Source organism: Dermacentor silvarum, chromosome 1 (genome assembly GCF_013339745.2).
Source record: "Dermacentor silvarum isolate Dsil-2018 chromosome 1, BIME_Dsil_1.4, whole genome shotgun sequence".
NCBI lineage: Eukaryota > Metazoa > Arthropoda > Arachnida > Ixodida > Ixodidae > Dermacentor > Dermacentor silvarum.
The window spans coordinates 242,248,243-242,264,643 of record NC_051154.1 but is presented as its reverse complement, the minus strand read 5'-3'; the positions used below and the strand labels follow the sequence as shown (position 1 = coordinate 242,264,643).

The window sequence follows — 16,401 nt, the reverse complement described above, 5'->3', positions numbered from 1 at the left end:
CTAGTCGCTACATTGCGTCAATGCGAATCGCCTTAACGTCGGCAGTCATCTTGAGATGGGCTCTGCCACATTTCTTTTTTGTTCTTGTGCCTTTTGCGATTGTCGAGACCTACAACTTTCCTTTTTTTTTTAAGTTTTGGCGTAATTTTAAAAGTACGTGCCACCTGTGGTGATTTGTTCCGTTTCTACTGTCGTGCTTTATCCTTTGTAGCTGTTTTACTTCAGTCATCATGACATTCATTGTGTTCTTTCTTCCTTCCTACATCCTATCTCTCCAGTGTTTGCTTCTGTTCCCTCCTTACTGAAGAGTAAGTAGTCGTTGTTCCTCTTCCAGTGGCCTGATATATAGCCTCATTATTTGTGACAACGGATGGTTCCTGTATATTTTGTGAGTCCACGTCGCAAGCGCTCTGTCGTACAATTTTTTTTGAAACATCGAACAATTTAGGTGATCGGCCTAATTATTAGGCGAGTGAAAAAGTTACCTTGCGCAGTTTAGCAATTACAAACGTGCTTCGACGTAACTTCGACGACATGCGGTTCTTTAATGTGGTCCCCCAGAATTTAAGTAAACGAGCATTTTCGCATTCTGCCCCCAACTGAATGCTGCCGGGAATCGAGCTCATGACGCCATGTTCGTCTGCAGAATGACATAGACCGTCTGTCACAACTGCGGTGGTTTTTAAGCGACTAAAGATGCCAGTAATAGCAGTGATTAGCTCATCGCAGTTGGAGAAACAACGCAAATGAAACGATATGACGAGCTGCTCAAGTTGCAAAAAAAAAAAAAAAAAAAAGAAGAAGCGCTATGTTGGCTCGTATACTTCATAGCGTGGCGCAACTTTCTTTACCTTTTCTTGTTTCAGGAGGGAGCAACACATTTCCAAGGTTTTCCTTGGGCGGCATCAGCGAGATCGTAGTCAGGATCAAAGAAGGACCGGGCAGCCTAGGTAAGCCACCTGAGTCGTCCACTGCCGCGGAGCAAATATATGTTTGCCTGAACAATAGCGAGAACCATGTGCTCACCATTGTCACAAGCAAATTTACACGACACTCCTTCGCAAGCTGCCCCACCGAAATGTCGGCAGAAAACAGCTAAATACAGCTCCCGTTCGTGATTATTTCTGAACTCTGACACGCAACGCAATGGTGTCTTGGCTGGGAGTTACGTAAACGGAAAGTTGCCGCAAATCATATCACCGGGCATAGTACTGCCAAGTTCCCTAAGTGGAGCGGCACAAAAACAGTTTTTGTCCTCCAGGTCTGGCCTTCTCGAACCTGACGTACATTACAGCACAAAAGGGCCGAGTGGCGTCTTCTTCAACTCGCTTGCTTTTGAGAGAAAAAAAAAAAGAGAAAAAGAACGGGGCCATGGCGTTTGAGCCGCGTTTCCTTGCCTTGTGTGGTCCCTCGTGGCCACCGAAACGGGGAAAAAAATGTGTTCCTTTTTTTTTATGCCTCTGACGTGCCGCGCGTACTGTACCGCCTTATCCGTGGGCAATCTTATACCTCACCTCTGTTTGCGGCTGTGGCGTAACTCTTCGGCTTGCACGGGGGTCGCGCAGGCCAGCCGCTGTACCGGCTTCGGGGCGAAGATGCGGACGGCGACACACTCACGTTCGGGGCGCAGGGTCCCGAGGGGCCCGAAATCCTGCGCTTCGAACGGGTCAGCGCCACCGAAGCCGACGTCTTCCTGCGACACGAGCTGGACAGAGAGGTGAGCACGCCAATTCCGAGCACTATTTACTATATATGGGCTATTGGCGAACGAGCTCTGCGCAAAATCTGCAAGAAGTTTCATGAAAGGGTTGGTGAAATTTTATGAATGTTCATTGTCTCATGCCCTTCGAGTTGTGGACGAATTCGCCCTGGCACTGCGATCTGCTAACCCCCTGGTGAGTTCATATGGTAGAGCGACCGCCCCCGTAAAGGCATTGGTCTAGCGTTCGATCGCCGTACCTACACGAATACTCTTCTAACGGCGAAGCCTTCTTTCTGAGAAACCCCTTTGCAGCTCTGACATACTCTCGGCTGGATGACATTTTTTGCCTTTGAAAAAATAAAAATAAAAAGGGGGCGCAGAAAAGTCGTATCTGTATTGAAGATGCGACCTCTGACGCTTTCCGTTTGACATCGTCATTGCAAATGATTTGTCGGAACTCTGCAACGCATGCGATGTACAACTGCGCCAGTCATATAAGCATGGTGTATGCTTCTTTTTATTCCATATTTTCCCCTTGAGCTGGTCCTCTCGTACAAATAGATGAGCCAGTTATGTACCTTTACTAACGGAACAGAAGAAGAGAATGACGCAGCCGCAGCAACGACAGATTGCGGACGACTCAAACGCGGAAGGGTTAGTGAAAACGGTCTCGCGACCCATTTAAACGCGGGACTTCGCGCTACAAGCAGTGATATTCAGCACTCACCTGAACACGAAGTATACATGCCCATTCTCAGGGAACATGTATGCCTGCTTGATATTGGCCCTTATATAGGTACACGTCGATGACAGGGCGAAATGCACCAGTGATACACGCGTCTTGAATTCCTTGGCACCGTGCACCTTCAGCAAGAGGATGTACTATTGACTCGTCCTGAGGTCAAATTGGAGCAGCAGGCTGCAGTCAGTTCGTTCAAGAACACGGGGCTCGAAAAATTTCGCTTTATTTTGTTATAAATAGCTTCTCCAACGTCTTAGTTGTCAAGCACGTGGGAGGAGGGTTGCGCTGAGGAGCAAATGATTTGCGGAAATGTGCACGGCGCTCCTCTGCGTGCCGGCTCAATGTACGCACGGCAGCGGAATTCGGGCCCGCTGCGCGTAACTAAGCTGATGCGCTCACCTACGGAGACACGACCCCGCGGAGCTGAGATCTGGTCCATGTCGCCGCAGGGAGCATCGCCCGGCTGGCGCGATCAGCGTGCGTGTGGCACATTCCGTCCTCTCCGTGCGGGAAGTGGTACCGCGCCGTTTCGGGAGGGTGGCTCAATGGCCGCAGATCTGGAGCGGTGATCTCAACACGTTCGGCGTTCGCAGTTATCGGCCTGACCTTTCGCCATCGCGCGACGAGATTTCCGCATGATTACCGAGTGGATCGCACGGCACCCAGTGCCTACATTCCTTGCGCTTCGTCATATTTCTGTTGGTTTCGATGAAAAAAAAAAAAATCCGTAGCAAGAACCTTTCGAAAGTAAATATCAAAGTTGGATGAAATCTGCTGCGCTTAGTTCACATCTTTCTTCTTTATATTCGGCTGGAACGCATGGGGACATTTGGAAAACAACATTCAGGCTATACGTACTATACATGAAGAGATACAAAATTACACAGTGGAAGAGGCAGGAAAGTGCGTGACTATAGCATCTACTCAGGGAGCAGGGGGCTACCTGCATGGTAGCCCCCTGCTCCCTGGAAACGAGACACAAATAGCGAAAGAGATGTGCAATGCAACCGAAGAAGAGAAACAGAGACCATGCCAATAACGACCAGAGCCTATAGCGAACGCTGGAAACAGCTGACAAAGGGGTCGAAATTCGCGAAATTCAGAAGACGCAAAGTATAGCTTGGTACAGATACAGTATAGCACTGCTTATTTGCCCGCTCTAAGGAAATTTATCCATCATATGATGCATTATAAAGCTGTGCATACTCAGTGCACAACTGCAAGGCTTATCCGGCGCTGTAAGAGTTTTTATTGCAAAGCCTACGCTAGTGTTAATCATATGGCCGATCAAACGAAGAAGTAGGACCATTCCTGGTTTATAACGGCGGGCGGACAATGAACTCAGCAATTCGGCGAAAATAAAAGAAAGTGCGACTCACTGTTCAGAAACACAAATTGCATTCTAGAACTCGAAATACGATAAGCCTTAAGCGAAGAGCGCTTATCACGTATGCAGAGACAACGTCGCAGCGTGTGTGGATACTGGTGGTTGTCACGAGTCGGCTTCAGCATTCAAAACGCGTGACCGGATCCTGCAGGTAGAAGGTACTTTGTCTAAGCTGCGCCTACTAAATGGGTCACGCTGCGGAAGGGAGCTCTAACAGATGGCCGATAGTCGACTGTGACCTAGCGTGAACGCAACTTGCGCGAACAACTTTACTACAGCCTGCTGGGTGCCAGAATTTTTCATTGTTCCGCTAGCGACGTGAACTTACGCACATATATCTATGCAAGAGTGAGTCGATGTTCGTAAATTTGACCGGAAGCCCCGCGAAGTGGACGATGAACCGAGCGAGCTCACGTATTGATGATACCCCAGCATCCGAGATTGCCTGTATGCAGCTCCTAATAAAATTCCGCGTGAGCATGCGTGATCCGCGCATCCGTGCCGAAGTCCCAGCCATCATTTCACGCGCCCGTACTGGCGCCGGTTCTCATTGTTTTTCTTTCTTTCTTTTTATTCTTTCAGGTGAAGGACTCGCACACCATAGTCCTCACTCTCACAGACGGGCGCTTGCCCGAAGGCCAATACGTAAGTCCCGAGACCACCGCCTTTCATCTTTTTTTTTTTGTGTGTGTGTCATCCCTGTTTCGTGCACAGTTATAACCCATCCTTTCTGCGCATGCGTGGCACTAACGCATCGAGCAAGTCGTCGCAGGGCGAGCATGCAAATTCGGCCTCGTTACGCCGACAAACGCACGCGTGTACGCAGGGGTCTTCGAGTGCAACCCCGAACGCGTTCGTTTAGGGGATGCATTAAAGCCGGTGGACTGGCCCGCGTTCTGCGGGGAACCAGTTTCACCGGCGGTCGCCGCTGTTTGGGCACGCACTGTCACGAAACTGGCTCGCCTCGGAGGAGCCGAAGCGACGCGTCTGCGGTGTTTGTTCTGAAGGCTGTTCGTTTCGGGTTTGCTTCCCTTCTCTCCCCCTCCCCTCCTACTTATTACTTTTTGTTCCCCTGCACTATATAACGATAAGTAAGTAACGGCCCGCTGGACTTTACGGTACCTGGGCGCGGTATCGGAGCCAGCCGTTCCGCTTTTACCGAGATGTTTGTTGGCAGAGGATGACACCGTGCGCATTGAGGGAGTAAGTAACGTGTCGCACCGAAGACAAGAACAAACAAGAGAAAAATAAGAGGAAAATAAATAACGACGCTATACTGAAATCACTTGCATGACCTGTTTCCTCGGAAAACCAATACCGTAAGGGCCACTATACATTATACAGCGTTTCTTCTTCTCGCCGTAATTTGTCGCTATTGCGTTACGCGCGCGTTCGAGTTGCAACAATATTACGGAAGAACAACTGTTTATTTATTTTGTCTTGTACAGATCACACAGACAATGTTAATAATCGTCGATGACGTCAATGACAATGAGCCAGTATTCAAGCAGTACAGAAGTACCATCACAGTTCCAGAGGTGAGTTCCGTTTGTCGTGAAATAAAGTTTTTCCATAGTTTGCCATTTATTCTCCTGATCATTAAATACGTTCTGGGGTTTTACGTGCCAAAACAACGATATGATTATGAAGCACACCGTAGTGGGGGACTCCGGATTGATTTTGACCACGCGGGGTTCTTTGACGCGCACCTAATGCATGGTACACGGGCGTTATTTCATTTCGTCCCCATCGAAATGCGGCCACCGCGGCCGGGATTCGATCCCACGCCCTCGGGCACAGCGGCGCAATGCCAAAGCCACAACGCCATGACGGCGGGTCTCTTGATCATCGCCGTGTACACTGTATACACTAGACTCCACGACAACTTGCCACGTGTTTTGGTAGGCACTGCGAATCCTCACACGTGGACATGGCTGTAAATGAATGTGTAGACATGTGTCAGTAGTAAAAAATAATAGACAGAGAAAAGTATGCGTGTAGCTAGCGGTATTACAAACAGTACGCCAGAATTGCCTGGTCTGCGCAGGAAAAAGGAGGCGTGTAGGATGCGCTAGCAGATGTATATAATTAACATTGGTCAGCATTATTATTTCGTTTCAAATCCAAATGTGCTATTATCTGTCATTGTGTCGGAATGGAGCTTAAAGTATGGCGCATTTCGAAATGTCCTAATGCAAATTCAATGTGTGGTCGTTCAAGCCAGCTGAATGCGGCCATGTTGAATTCGCAGGACGCCTCCCCACATGTCATTGATACAGTTGAAGCCATCGACCGCGACCAAGGTCCTTTCGGCCAAGTTATTTATCAGCTACAAGTGAGTACCCCTCTTGTTATTTCGAATACGTTTTTTTTTGTGTGTGAAGAGAAGTCACCAGAATGATTTGTGAATATTGGGCAATTGGGTGGCTCTGCAGAAACCTATTAAACGTATCGGAGTGTTTGAACAACGCGAAATGGAAGTGTACTAACGAAGTAAACCGGGTAAAAAAATAAGAAAGAAAAAAGTCATATAGAGCAGCATCATATGCCACATTAAGGAAGAAGCGTGTACAGCGCAAATGCGCACTTTGTTTGGGAAAGGAGGTTTCGGAAAGCTTTGAATTCTGCACAGAAGAAATATTGTGATGGCGAATTTTGCTTGGCCTCAGCTGGGCATTGTTCTGACTTCCGCTCTTCTCTTCAGAACACGGACCCGGAAACGACGTCCACATTCTCAGTGCACCAGGATAAAGGAAAAGGCATCATCTCGCTTACCGGACCACTCGACTACGAGCGCAAGTTCATCTACGAACTTCGTGTGCTTGCCATTGTAAGGACATTCACGATTATAGTTGCTATTTCCCACTGCTGCACCTGGCCATCATGTTCGCTGCGTGCATATATTTTTGATTATCTAATGCCACGCTCATCCGCGCTTATATCCTGACACAGGGCGACATCGGCAGATAATGTTATATTTTAACGTAGGTAACTTGACTCATGCCGTAACACCCATGCGCTGGTGAACTATGCATTTTCAGTGGGTACCTTGCAACACCCACACCGACCAACCTGTGGCTGAAGTGTTACGAGAAAGGGCTTAATTTTTCTGGCGTCATTTATTCCCCGAAAATTTTCACGACCATGTACTGGTAGCCAGAGCATGCGACCGTTATTATGCTCGTGCCGCTTCTCAGTAACCGTATAACTTGACGGTGGCTGCAATGACCCCAAATTTCTTTTTACTGTTACACATCGCTAATGACTATTAGATCGCACTGAAAGTTCCCTAGTTTCACTATAATCGCGGATGTTGTTTCTGAAGTCCTGCAAGTCGTTGCGCGTGCTGGTCCCCGCAACGTATGTGTCTAGCCGAATTTGTCTGAAGTAGGTTTTACCCAGCAACATGAAGAAGAAGAAGAGAGAGCAAAACAAGAATACAAAGCAGAAACTAAAAAATAAATGATAACTACAGTCCTCGCTCTCATTCTTTTGGATACAAATAATCAAAAGCCGTTTTTTCCCCCTGAAATGTAAAAACTGAGCACTTCTTCGACAACTCCAACGCTGTGGAATGTGCTTTTTTGAGTACGGCAAGGAAAAGAGGAAGAAGATATGTGATGGCTATTATTATAGTAGAGTGTTGCAACTTTGATAGCTGTCCTTTACATCCAATCGGCAACATCACGAGTAATATGTAATATTTCCTTGCAAGGAACGAGCGGTCGGGGGGTGTTTCTGGATCTGGGACGTGTTGGCCCACGCTTTGTCCACAGGAGTATTCAGAGTCTTCCCATCTCTGTCCACACGTGGTACAATGCGCGAGGCGCGCACATACGTCGCATGCCTGCGCTCTTGATTCCATCGGCGCGTCTGTTCCAGGATCGTGCCAACGCGGGTCCTCGCCACACGGCCACCGCCGTGGTGCTCGTCAAGGTGGACGACGTGGAAGATCAGCCTCCCATCTTCACCCAGGTGCCTCCGGTGACCAGGATATCTGAGGATCTGCCACTGGTGAGTATGAGTATTGCGCAGATAAGCATTTATATATGGAGGAACGGCCTGAAAGAATCGCGCATTGAAAAACCTTGCAGAGACGGGATTTTGTGCAATGTTATGTCAGATACAGCCACACCCGGTTGTCGCAGCAATTGTCGCAAGGATAGCTTAAGTGACATTCCGGCTGTCCAGTCGAAATGTGTGTGTATGTGTGTGTGTGTGTGTGTGTGTGCGCGTGCGCGCGCGCGTACAGTAGCTGTACGACAGCTAATTTATCTGCGTGTAGGTTTCAATTCTGGGTTTTGTTTTTCTTTCCAAAGAACTCTGTCGTGCTCACGGTGAAGGCGATGGACGGTGACCGTGGGGTGAACAACGCTATTCACTACAGCATCGTTTCAGGTGGGTGAGAACAGCTTAAGAAAGAGAGAAAATTTATGAAGGCCGCTTGGCAAACGTTTACTTCTGCCATTACTGGTCATTACTTACTGTAATTATTAATCGGGGGAAAACTAGCGAATGTGATGAAGAACAGGGGAATAGCGTTTTCATTTTCTGAGTATACCTGTGTTCTTTAATTGTTACGCTCAGAATTTTATAATGGGCTCTAAAATAAAGCGAATAAAAAGCTTTGAAGAAAAAATGTTCGAAGGGTCAGCGTGCTGACGGTTGTTTTTATTTTTTTTTTGTATTAGGTGGCAACGATTTGTTTGCTATCGACCGTGAAACGGGCGTCGTGTCAGTCAAAGGACGCCTCGACAGGGAGGCGACCGAAAACAGGAACGGAGCCTTCATTCTACTTGTTCAGGTGCGCCCTTTCTTGGTCAATTTTTCCTTCCCATCGCACTGCGAAATCATTGTCAACAGTCGTGGCACCCGTCATCGTACATTATTTCTTGCTATCAAAACTGTAAGCAGCAATGACTGATAGTTTCCAAAAGTTGAGTAGCGTAGAGCGCGCGCATACTGCCTCTGATGTTTGCAAAATCAATCAATCATCAATCAATCAATCAATCAATCAATCAATCAATCAATCAATCAATCAATCAATCAATCAATCAATTAATGAATCATTTACCGTGCCCAGGAACAACCCAGATTGCTCGCCATTAAAAAGAAAGCAACAAATACAAAGGCAAAACTGTAGATGAATGCAAGTATATATATATAAAAAAACACCCAATGAATAAACAACAATTATGAAAAGAAGAGTGTAGGTGCAATAAAGCGCAAGGTGGAGGAATGCACAAAGCACGACCCTACATTTAAAGGGATGAAAAGAAAGGAGGAGAGAAGGGAAGAAAGCATTCGCAGTGCGGTTGTCCCACACTTCACAATCGGTCACTGAGGCCAGTCGACTTCATGAACTGTAACAATGCCCGCGTCGCTTTGTAAGCCTGCGACGCGTGGGGCCACGGTCCAAGAATCTTTGTCTCTGAAAAAGGTCTGCTGTCTAATCGGTCTAACACACTCCGGAGAAGGTCACGTTCGGTCTCATAAAGATGACAAAAACACAACACGTGTTCACCGTCTCCTCACAGTTGCACGAGTCACAGATTGGTGTGTCGGACATGCCCAAAGGAATGAAGCCACTCCTAACCAGAGGCGGCAAAGTAAAGTTGCATCAAAGTTCGATGGAATAGCCTCATTGTAGGATCCAGCCGTTGGATGACAGTTCGTAAAAATCGGGCTGCTCCATGACGTTTCTCTCTCGGTTTGAGCGAGTAAACGAAGACCCCTCGCGGTCTGTCCTCGATAAGGGTATAGGAACGGTTCCTTAGGGCGACCGGGTGGCATCATCGGCAAGGTCATTACCACGATGCCACAGTGCCCCGGCAGCCATCATATGTTGATGGAGAACCTCTGGTCTCAAGAGAGCAATGACAGCGAGTTATGAAAAATATCGAGTTCATAAAAATAAGCGTTATAAAGCCTCAGTATCCTGCGGACGGTTCAGCGTTGTTGATGACATGAAAATGTCTATGTTCCCTGGTAATCTTGCGCGTAACAGGAAACACGATAAAATTGAGAAGTTCGGGGCAGGTGAGGATACCGTGAAAATAGTTTGAAAAGAAACGGAAGGTCAGCGCGATTACGTCGGCAGAGAAGTAAGGGCAATGTCAATAATCCAACCGTGCTAGAACAAGGTCTTGTGTCCGTGCTAGCAAAGCGGTGATGATATATGCTTAGATTTTTTTTCTGGACACGATCTGGTAGTAGTAGTAGTAGTAGTAGTAGTAGTAGTAGTAGTAGTAGTAGTAGTAGTAGTAGTAGTAGTAGTAGTAGTAGTAGTAGTAGTAGTAGTAATAATACTAATATAGATATCACGTTAACGCATGTGATATAAAGTACTTGTCACAAATGATAGTTCAGACGATCATTTGTCCTTTACTTTTTACTGCGCGTATCGCGCTCTACCACAGGCGCAAGAGGTGTCCGGAAAGGTGAGGCCGGCGCCGAGCACGCGCACCGAGGTAACAGTGCTGCTGACAGACGTGAACGACGAGGAGCCGGCGTTCCGCAGCCGGCGCTACATCGCCGAAATCAACGAGAATGCGCAGATCAACGTGCCCGTCAACTTTGTCGGAGAGAGCGTGCCGGAGGTCTTCGACCACGATCAGGTGTGTTAAGGGTTCGCGCGCTGGCTGTCTCTCGAGCCCTTGGGGAAAAAAATATTAGGCCGCTACTGGTAACGCCACTTGTGACGGGCAGCAGCTGAAATCGGATGTTCCGACAACATGTTGTCACACATCAGTCAGATAGCAAGGCGCGTCGCGGTGATAGTGAAAACCGGGGAGAAAGGGTAATTGCCCGACGTCGTGTTGGAAGTGCACCACGACTGTTTCATAAATGCAGATGGGTACATTCCGAAGGTAAAGTCGCATGCTTTTATTTTTCTAAAAGTCTTGTAAAAACAGTACAGCTACACCCTGAATGAGAGCTGTCCGAGACGAGTGCTAACTTACATGAAGCGCATTTTTTTTTGTGCGAAAAAAACAAAAAAAAAGAACAAAAAAAAAAACAGAAAATACGCACTAATAGTTGAAAAACAATAAACCATAATCAACTCGTCTAGATTTTCTGGGACAGAAGTGGCAGTATTTTAAATCGAATCCTGGAGCCGATTCGAAACGAATGGAATCAAAGCAAAATATTCTTTACGATACACGACCCCTGGTGACATTCGTACCTCGATGTCTCAGCAGGCATATCGAGAAATTAATTTTACCATGTGGGTGCTGCCATTCATGGTGCTGCGGAGATTATGCTGCAAAAGTGTTTGGATACCAGTGAAAAGCTATGCTATTTTTTAGACGGCGCAGGCATTAGCGAGTGCGAATGCTGCGTCGTCGAAGCTAACACCACCTCTACTCCTCGTGCTTTTGCAGGGTAGCAACGGCACTTTCCAATTGTTCCTTCAAGAAGACAATGGCGTCTTTGACGTCACGCCTGCCATCGGCGTCAACGAGGCTTCCTTCATGATCCGTGTTAAAAACCCCGATTACTTGGACTACGAGCGAGTCAAGGTCATGAACTTCAAGGTAGGCACGCAGTGGAAGTCCACACAACTTTTGTTTAAATTAGAGCGCTCTCTGTGCGAGGTGCTGCAAACTTGGCCTAAATGTGCTACGTAAAGCGCGTATACGGATGCGAAGTTAGCAGCCTGCGCGATACTATTACTTGGCATGTCGATGGACTCCTAAATTGTTTCCGTTTGTGTTGTTAAATATACGACAGATGCTCGGCCTCTTTCGCACATTCGCCGTGTGCCTGGAGTACTGTAAGTAGGTATAATGCCGTTTATACACCTCACCTTTGCGGCATTTCCCCACATAAAAAGTATTTGTTATTGTAAGTATAATATTGGAGACATAGATACAAAGCCAATGACACAATCTTGCTATAAATACAGACCGATGAAGCAATAGTACGGATACTTTCCTCGACAGGAAGTAAGTCGGTGGGCAGATATATGTATACGTATAGTTAAGCGGGGATTAGAAAACGGCTAAAATCTCGCTGCATGAATCCTTGATAAAGACAAATATAGGTCATTGTGGAAGTATGTTTTGGTTTTTACATTTTTTTTTCGAAACCTTCGGTGGTCATTGGTGGTACCGTTTGTGGTATGTCACGTCTGGAAACGTTGCAGATAAGAGCTCTGGACAATCTGGCGGCGAATAGTACCAACCAGCTGCTTAACTCAAAGGGAAGCGTTTTCAAACATCGAAAAGTTATATGTGATGGCTGCATCTGAGCTGACATCTGTGTGCAGTAAGCAGAAAGTAACGCCTTCCATTTTATACGCATACCAACCGCAATTAAAATAGTATCGGATGTTTCTTAGTAACATTTTTTTTCTGGTAGGCATGTAGACAATCGACACTACAAGAACTAATAATTTCATCATCGTTAAACGTAAAACGTTCTTGGCTTGTACAGGGAACTACGAGAATGCGATCATATTTTAAGCGACGCCTTTGAAACAAAACACAGAGCTGATCGTTCGACTTGCTGGTACCTCGAAAACATTGCAATGTTTGTTAGCTTGAGGTGTCTTTAGTGGCTGTTTTATTTCTTTGCCTACGTATCCTTGTCTTATGCGCTGCAATATGTTTGAATAAATATAAAAATGTACCAGTAGCTGAGATTACAGCGCGCGCCCAATCCACGCCTTAAGGTGAAGCATGCAACATGCACTGCGCATGCACTTTGCATTGCAAGCTTTTACGAGCTGCATGTTTCGCGCAAAAGTGCTTGTGTGCGATTGCGGCGGTATTCGTCGCTTGCTCGGCATGCAGATCGTGGCGCGGGAGATGGTGTCCAACCAGCCCAAGACGTCGACGGCCGACGTGACGGTGCACATAAAGGACGCCAACGACAACTTTCCGGTGTTCCGCGAGGACTTGTACCGGGCAACCATCCCCGAAAACGCGGCCGCTGGAACTGTGGTCGCCGTTGTCAGGGTGAGCATACTGGGTCGCGCGAAAACTCCCCGTGCACACAAGGGAACCAGGGCCCGCTTTCACAAAGCGCTCTTACGATAAAATTGCTCGTAAGAGCGGATTCCAGCCAATCATCGTGCTGGACATGTTATTAGCGAAGGCCTGCCAGCCAACGGCAGAGAGCTCTTACGAATGAAAACCTTTGTGAATTCGGCTCCTGATGAGTATCTTCACATTTCGCGTGAGCACAATGACTGCTTGTTGACGTAAGTGGGACGTAGGAGGACAATCACGCAAATCATGTTTCACTACGGAATCGGCCGAACGAGATATGAGCTTGAGGGCCTTCCTTTTAAGTGATTTATAAAGATTCGCGTATGAATGTCAACAACATTCAAGGTGAACGTAAGTGTTTTTTTTTTCACTTTACTTTATAAACAACCTTAATTTGCTCACCTTGCTGAATAATGCTCGTGTCGCACACGTATTTTTCTGAGTTCTCATTTTTATGAAGTATGTCTCGCACGTTTGTATACGGCAAAACGAAGATGTTGCGTCATCAAAATTGCTCAAGGAGGCGCGCACGTATTTGACACGAGCAGGAAGCAGTTATGAAGCAGATAAAACATCCTAAATGTCGCTTTTTTCATGTTTTTTTAAAATTTTCTAGCCCTTGCTTATCAAATTTATAAAACTTGTCTTACGGTGAAATTTTGCAAAGCACAATTTTCACGTGCTCCAGATGCCGCCATTTCTGCGAGCGAAAGGGTATATGCGTCACTCATTGGTCCGTCCTATCTCTCTTGCAGGCTGAAGATGCGGACTCGGAAATTTACGGCACCGCTGGGATCCGTTACACCAGTATCCGGGGTCAAATAGCCGACAAGTAAGCAAACGCATTGTGGCGGCGGCTTTTCGGTACGACGTCGTAAAGAGAGCCACAACGAGGGCTGCGTCTGCTTGAGAGGCGCTGTGGCTAAACAAAACGAGCAGTGGGGTCACTATGATCGCAGCGATACCGTCCACTTGAGGAGAAACAGGCGCGACGCGATGGCTTGCAGACGTTACAGTATACTACGAATCTCCAAAACGTGTACTCAGAATGTTCAGCCTCTTTTTAAATCGTCTCGGTGTAGGGCGATTCTTTCGATCCCGCACAACCTCCAGGCAACCTCCGGGCAACCTCCGGGCACACCACAGTGCTGTCGGATGGTAGGTGGGTGTAATGTATAGGGCCCACTGCCTGGCAATGCAAGATTGAGATCTAAGCGATGGACACCGCGTCCGAAGGGAATCATGACAAATCTACTTTCATTCAGTTTGGCTCAGCTGACTCCAGCGCAGCCGAATCTCTGATGTTTGCAAAGGTTGTAAACTTAAATTCTTACATGGTTCATTACAGTTTGCTTAAAGCAATTCAAGCTGCCCACATAAAATTTGTGCGCGGACTCGAGCGCTTGTGCTCGAGCATGGGCATGCAGCCCACCGCTACGGGTGACGCCGAAAATTATTCGCGGTAAACATTGAGGTGAGATTTTATATGCGCAGTAATAGCTCCAAAATAAAACGCCACCGTAGCTGGTGCACTGGCTCCTTAATTTACACTCTCGTAAGCTCTTACAAATGCCCCTTACTTTTCTTTTTTTTTCCGAGCAGGGCCTTTTGCTCACCACAGCTGCCTACGCACTGTGCACTCAGGAAACGCACGAAATGGTGCTCCAAATATGAGCCTACGGTTAGCCGTGATCGAAATTTCACGCGTTGTCTGCGGACCGGGACACTCTGCAAGTTTTTTTTTTTTTTTTTTTTTGTAGTAACTCAGTATAGGTGGAAAGCTGGGGCGGGCTCTTAGCCTCACGCTGGTTGATCTGAACATTTTTTTTTCTTTACTGAGCAGTGGCTACTGAATACCGGACCGCAGTAACTTGAGGTGGCTCGATGTCTCAGTGAGCGAAAATGCGAGCACCACCTCAAGTTCTTGTGACGTGGCTTGCGCAGGCTGCGGCTGGACCCCGAGACGGGCAAGGTGGTGGTGGCCACGTCGGCGCACGGCCTGGACCGCGAGACTGCGCCCGAGCACTTCCTCACGGTGGAGGCGCGCGACGAGAACGGCCGCGGAAACCGCAACACCGTCCAACTACATCTGGTGCTCGAGGACATCAACGACAACGCGCCGGCCTTTGTGCTGCCTTCCTACGAGGCCCGCATACGCGAGAACGCGCTGGACTTCCGCACTCCGCTCGTCGTCATGGTGAGCATGCACACGGCAAAGACGCTCAGGCATGACGGAAAGTTGGTCGGAAAAAATGATCCATGGCCATCTGTAAGCGAGTATAGCGTGATCTGATGCATCGGGAGGGGGCGCTGGGGGAAAGGCAAGCAAACTTTCTGAAAGTCTTTGGATGTAGCTTGTACATTCTATCGCATCAGTGGAAGTCGTGTTTTCTTTTCTCTATTTAGCTCAGCTAAATGGAGTTGGAACAAAATTTCGTGAGTAATGTTAACTTCAGGTACAATCGCTGTAGTAAACAAAAAGATATTCTGCAGTTTTACATGCCGAAACCACCTTCTGGTTATGAGGCACGCCGTAGTGGGGGAGTCGGTATTAATTTTGACCACTAGGGGTTCTTTAAGATGCATCTAATTAATCGCCGTAGTATAGGAACCACGAGTTGAAAAAACAATACATAAACGGTCCCCCGATCTACCGAAACTCGTAGAATTACAAGTCGTATCCGTAAGGATCTTAATGCATGATTCATGTACGTCCCTCAGTAAAAATAGTGGATCAGAGATTCCTCGATCAAGCTGAAATTCCTTTCCGCCCATGAGTGTAACTTGAAATTGACAGCTGCAGTCGAAACTTCATATAGCGAACTTTCCCGTGCACTTATAAATTTCAGTTTGTGCGTTTGAATTACGAATAAATTCAGTTTTTTTTCAGCGTGTCTATGGTCCGAACACTTTTGCTTATGGGTGTACGTACTTCGACACGCGAACCGCTGAAGCTCGCTGTAGTCTAACTACATACATTTACATTCAACAGAGACACACAAAATGCTCTGCTTCATTGAGATATTATTATTATTATTATTATTATTATTATTATTATTATTATTATTATTATTATTATTATTATTATTATTATTATTATTATTATTATTATTATTTGATGAGTTTTGTTTCGTAAAAGTGGGGCGTCCATGCCTGTGCAGGCTACAATGTATGTGTCAAGTAAGCATTCACTGGATGTGCCTTTGCCTTTCCAACTAATATTCGATGTATACTTAATAATAATTGCGAATAGACCGATACTTTCTGACGTTAAAGGGCTGCTTTTGGACTTGATTTTACTGCTTGCTTGAGCAAAATGATATTGAAGGGACAAAAAAAATGAATGAGTTAGCTTCTCTTAGAAAAACGAATTGTGCTCAAAACTTTTCTTCTCAAAATGAAGGCAGCGAGGCTCGGTGGTGTGTTCTGAGAGGAGAGAGAGCGAGGGAGAAACAAGTCCGCAGAAACAACGTCAATGTGTGGGCTTTGCGACTGCTATAGTTGCACAAAGCACTGCGCAACAAGTGTGGTCACAAATAGCAAGGCAGATCTATTTTTCTAGAAGCGAGTGCAA

At 46.8% G+C, this 16,401-nt stretch overlaps 1 protein-coding gene across 2 annotated transcripts in view; it reads left to right on the top strand.

The window, feature by feature from the left end:
* Positions 1 to 16,401, top strand: part of LOC119437010 (cadherin-23) — a 157,307-nt gene that overhangs the window by 104,724 nt on the left and 36,182 nt on the right. For both annotated transcript variants that reach the window (XM_037704071.2, XM_037704070.2), the window contains exons 3-16: positions 867 to 950; positions 1,566 to 1,717; positions 4,414 to 4,476; positions 5,280 to 5,369; positions 6,083 to 6,166; positions 6,536 to 6,661; positions 7,714 to 7,845; positions 8,151 to 8,229; positions 8,523 to 8,635; positions 10,251 to 10,448; positions 11,217 to 11,369; positions 12,630 to 12,794; positions 13,583 to 13,659; positions 14,772 to 15,024. In XM_037704071.2, the coding sequence (XP_037559999.1) occupies positions 867 to 950; positions 1,566 to 1,717; positions 4,414 to 4,476; positions 5,280 to 5,369; positions 6,083 to 6,166; positions 6,536 to 6,661; positions 7,714 to 7,845; positions 8,151 to 8,229; positions 8,523 to 8,635; positions 10,251 to 10,448; positions 11,217 to 11,369; positions 12,630 to 12,794; positions 13,583 to 13,659; positions 14,772 to 15,024 (1,769 nt within the window). The remainder of the gene's footprint in view (positions 1 to 866; positions 951 to 1,565; positions 1,718 to 4,413; positions 4,477 to 5,279; positions 5,370 to 6,082; positions 6,167 to 6,535; positions 6,662 to 7,713; positions 7,846 to 8,150; positions 8,230 to 8,522; positions 8,636 to 10,250; positions 10,449 to 11,216; positions 11,370 to 12,629; positions 12,795 to 13,582; positions 13,660 to 14,771; positions 15,025 to 16,401) is intronic.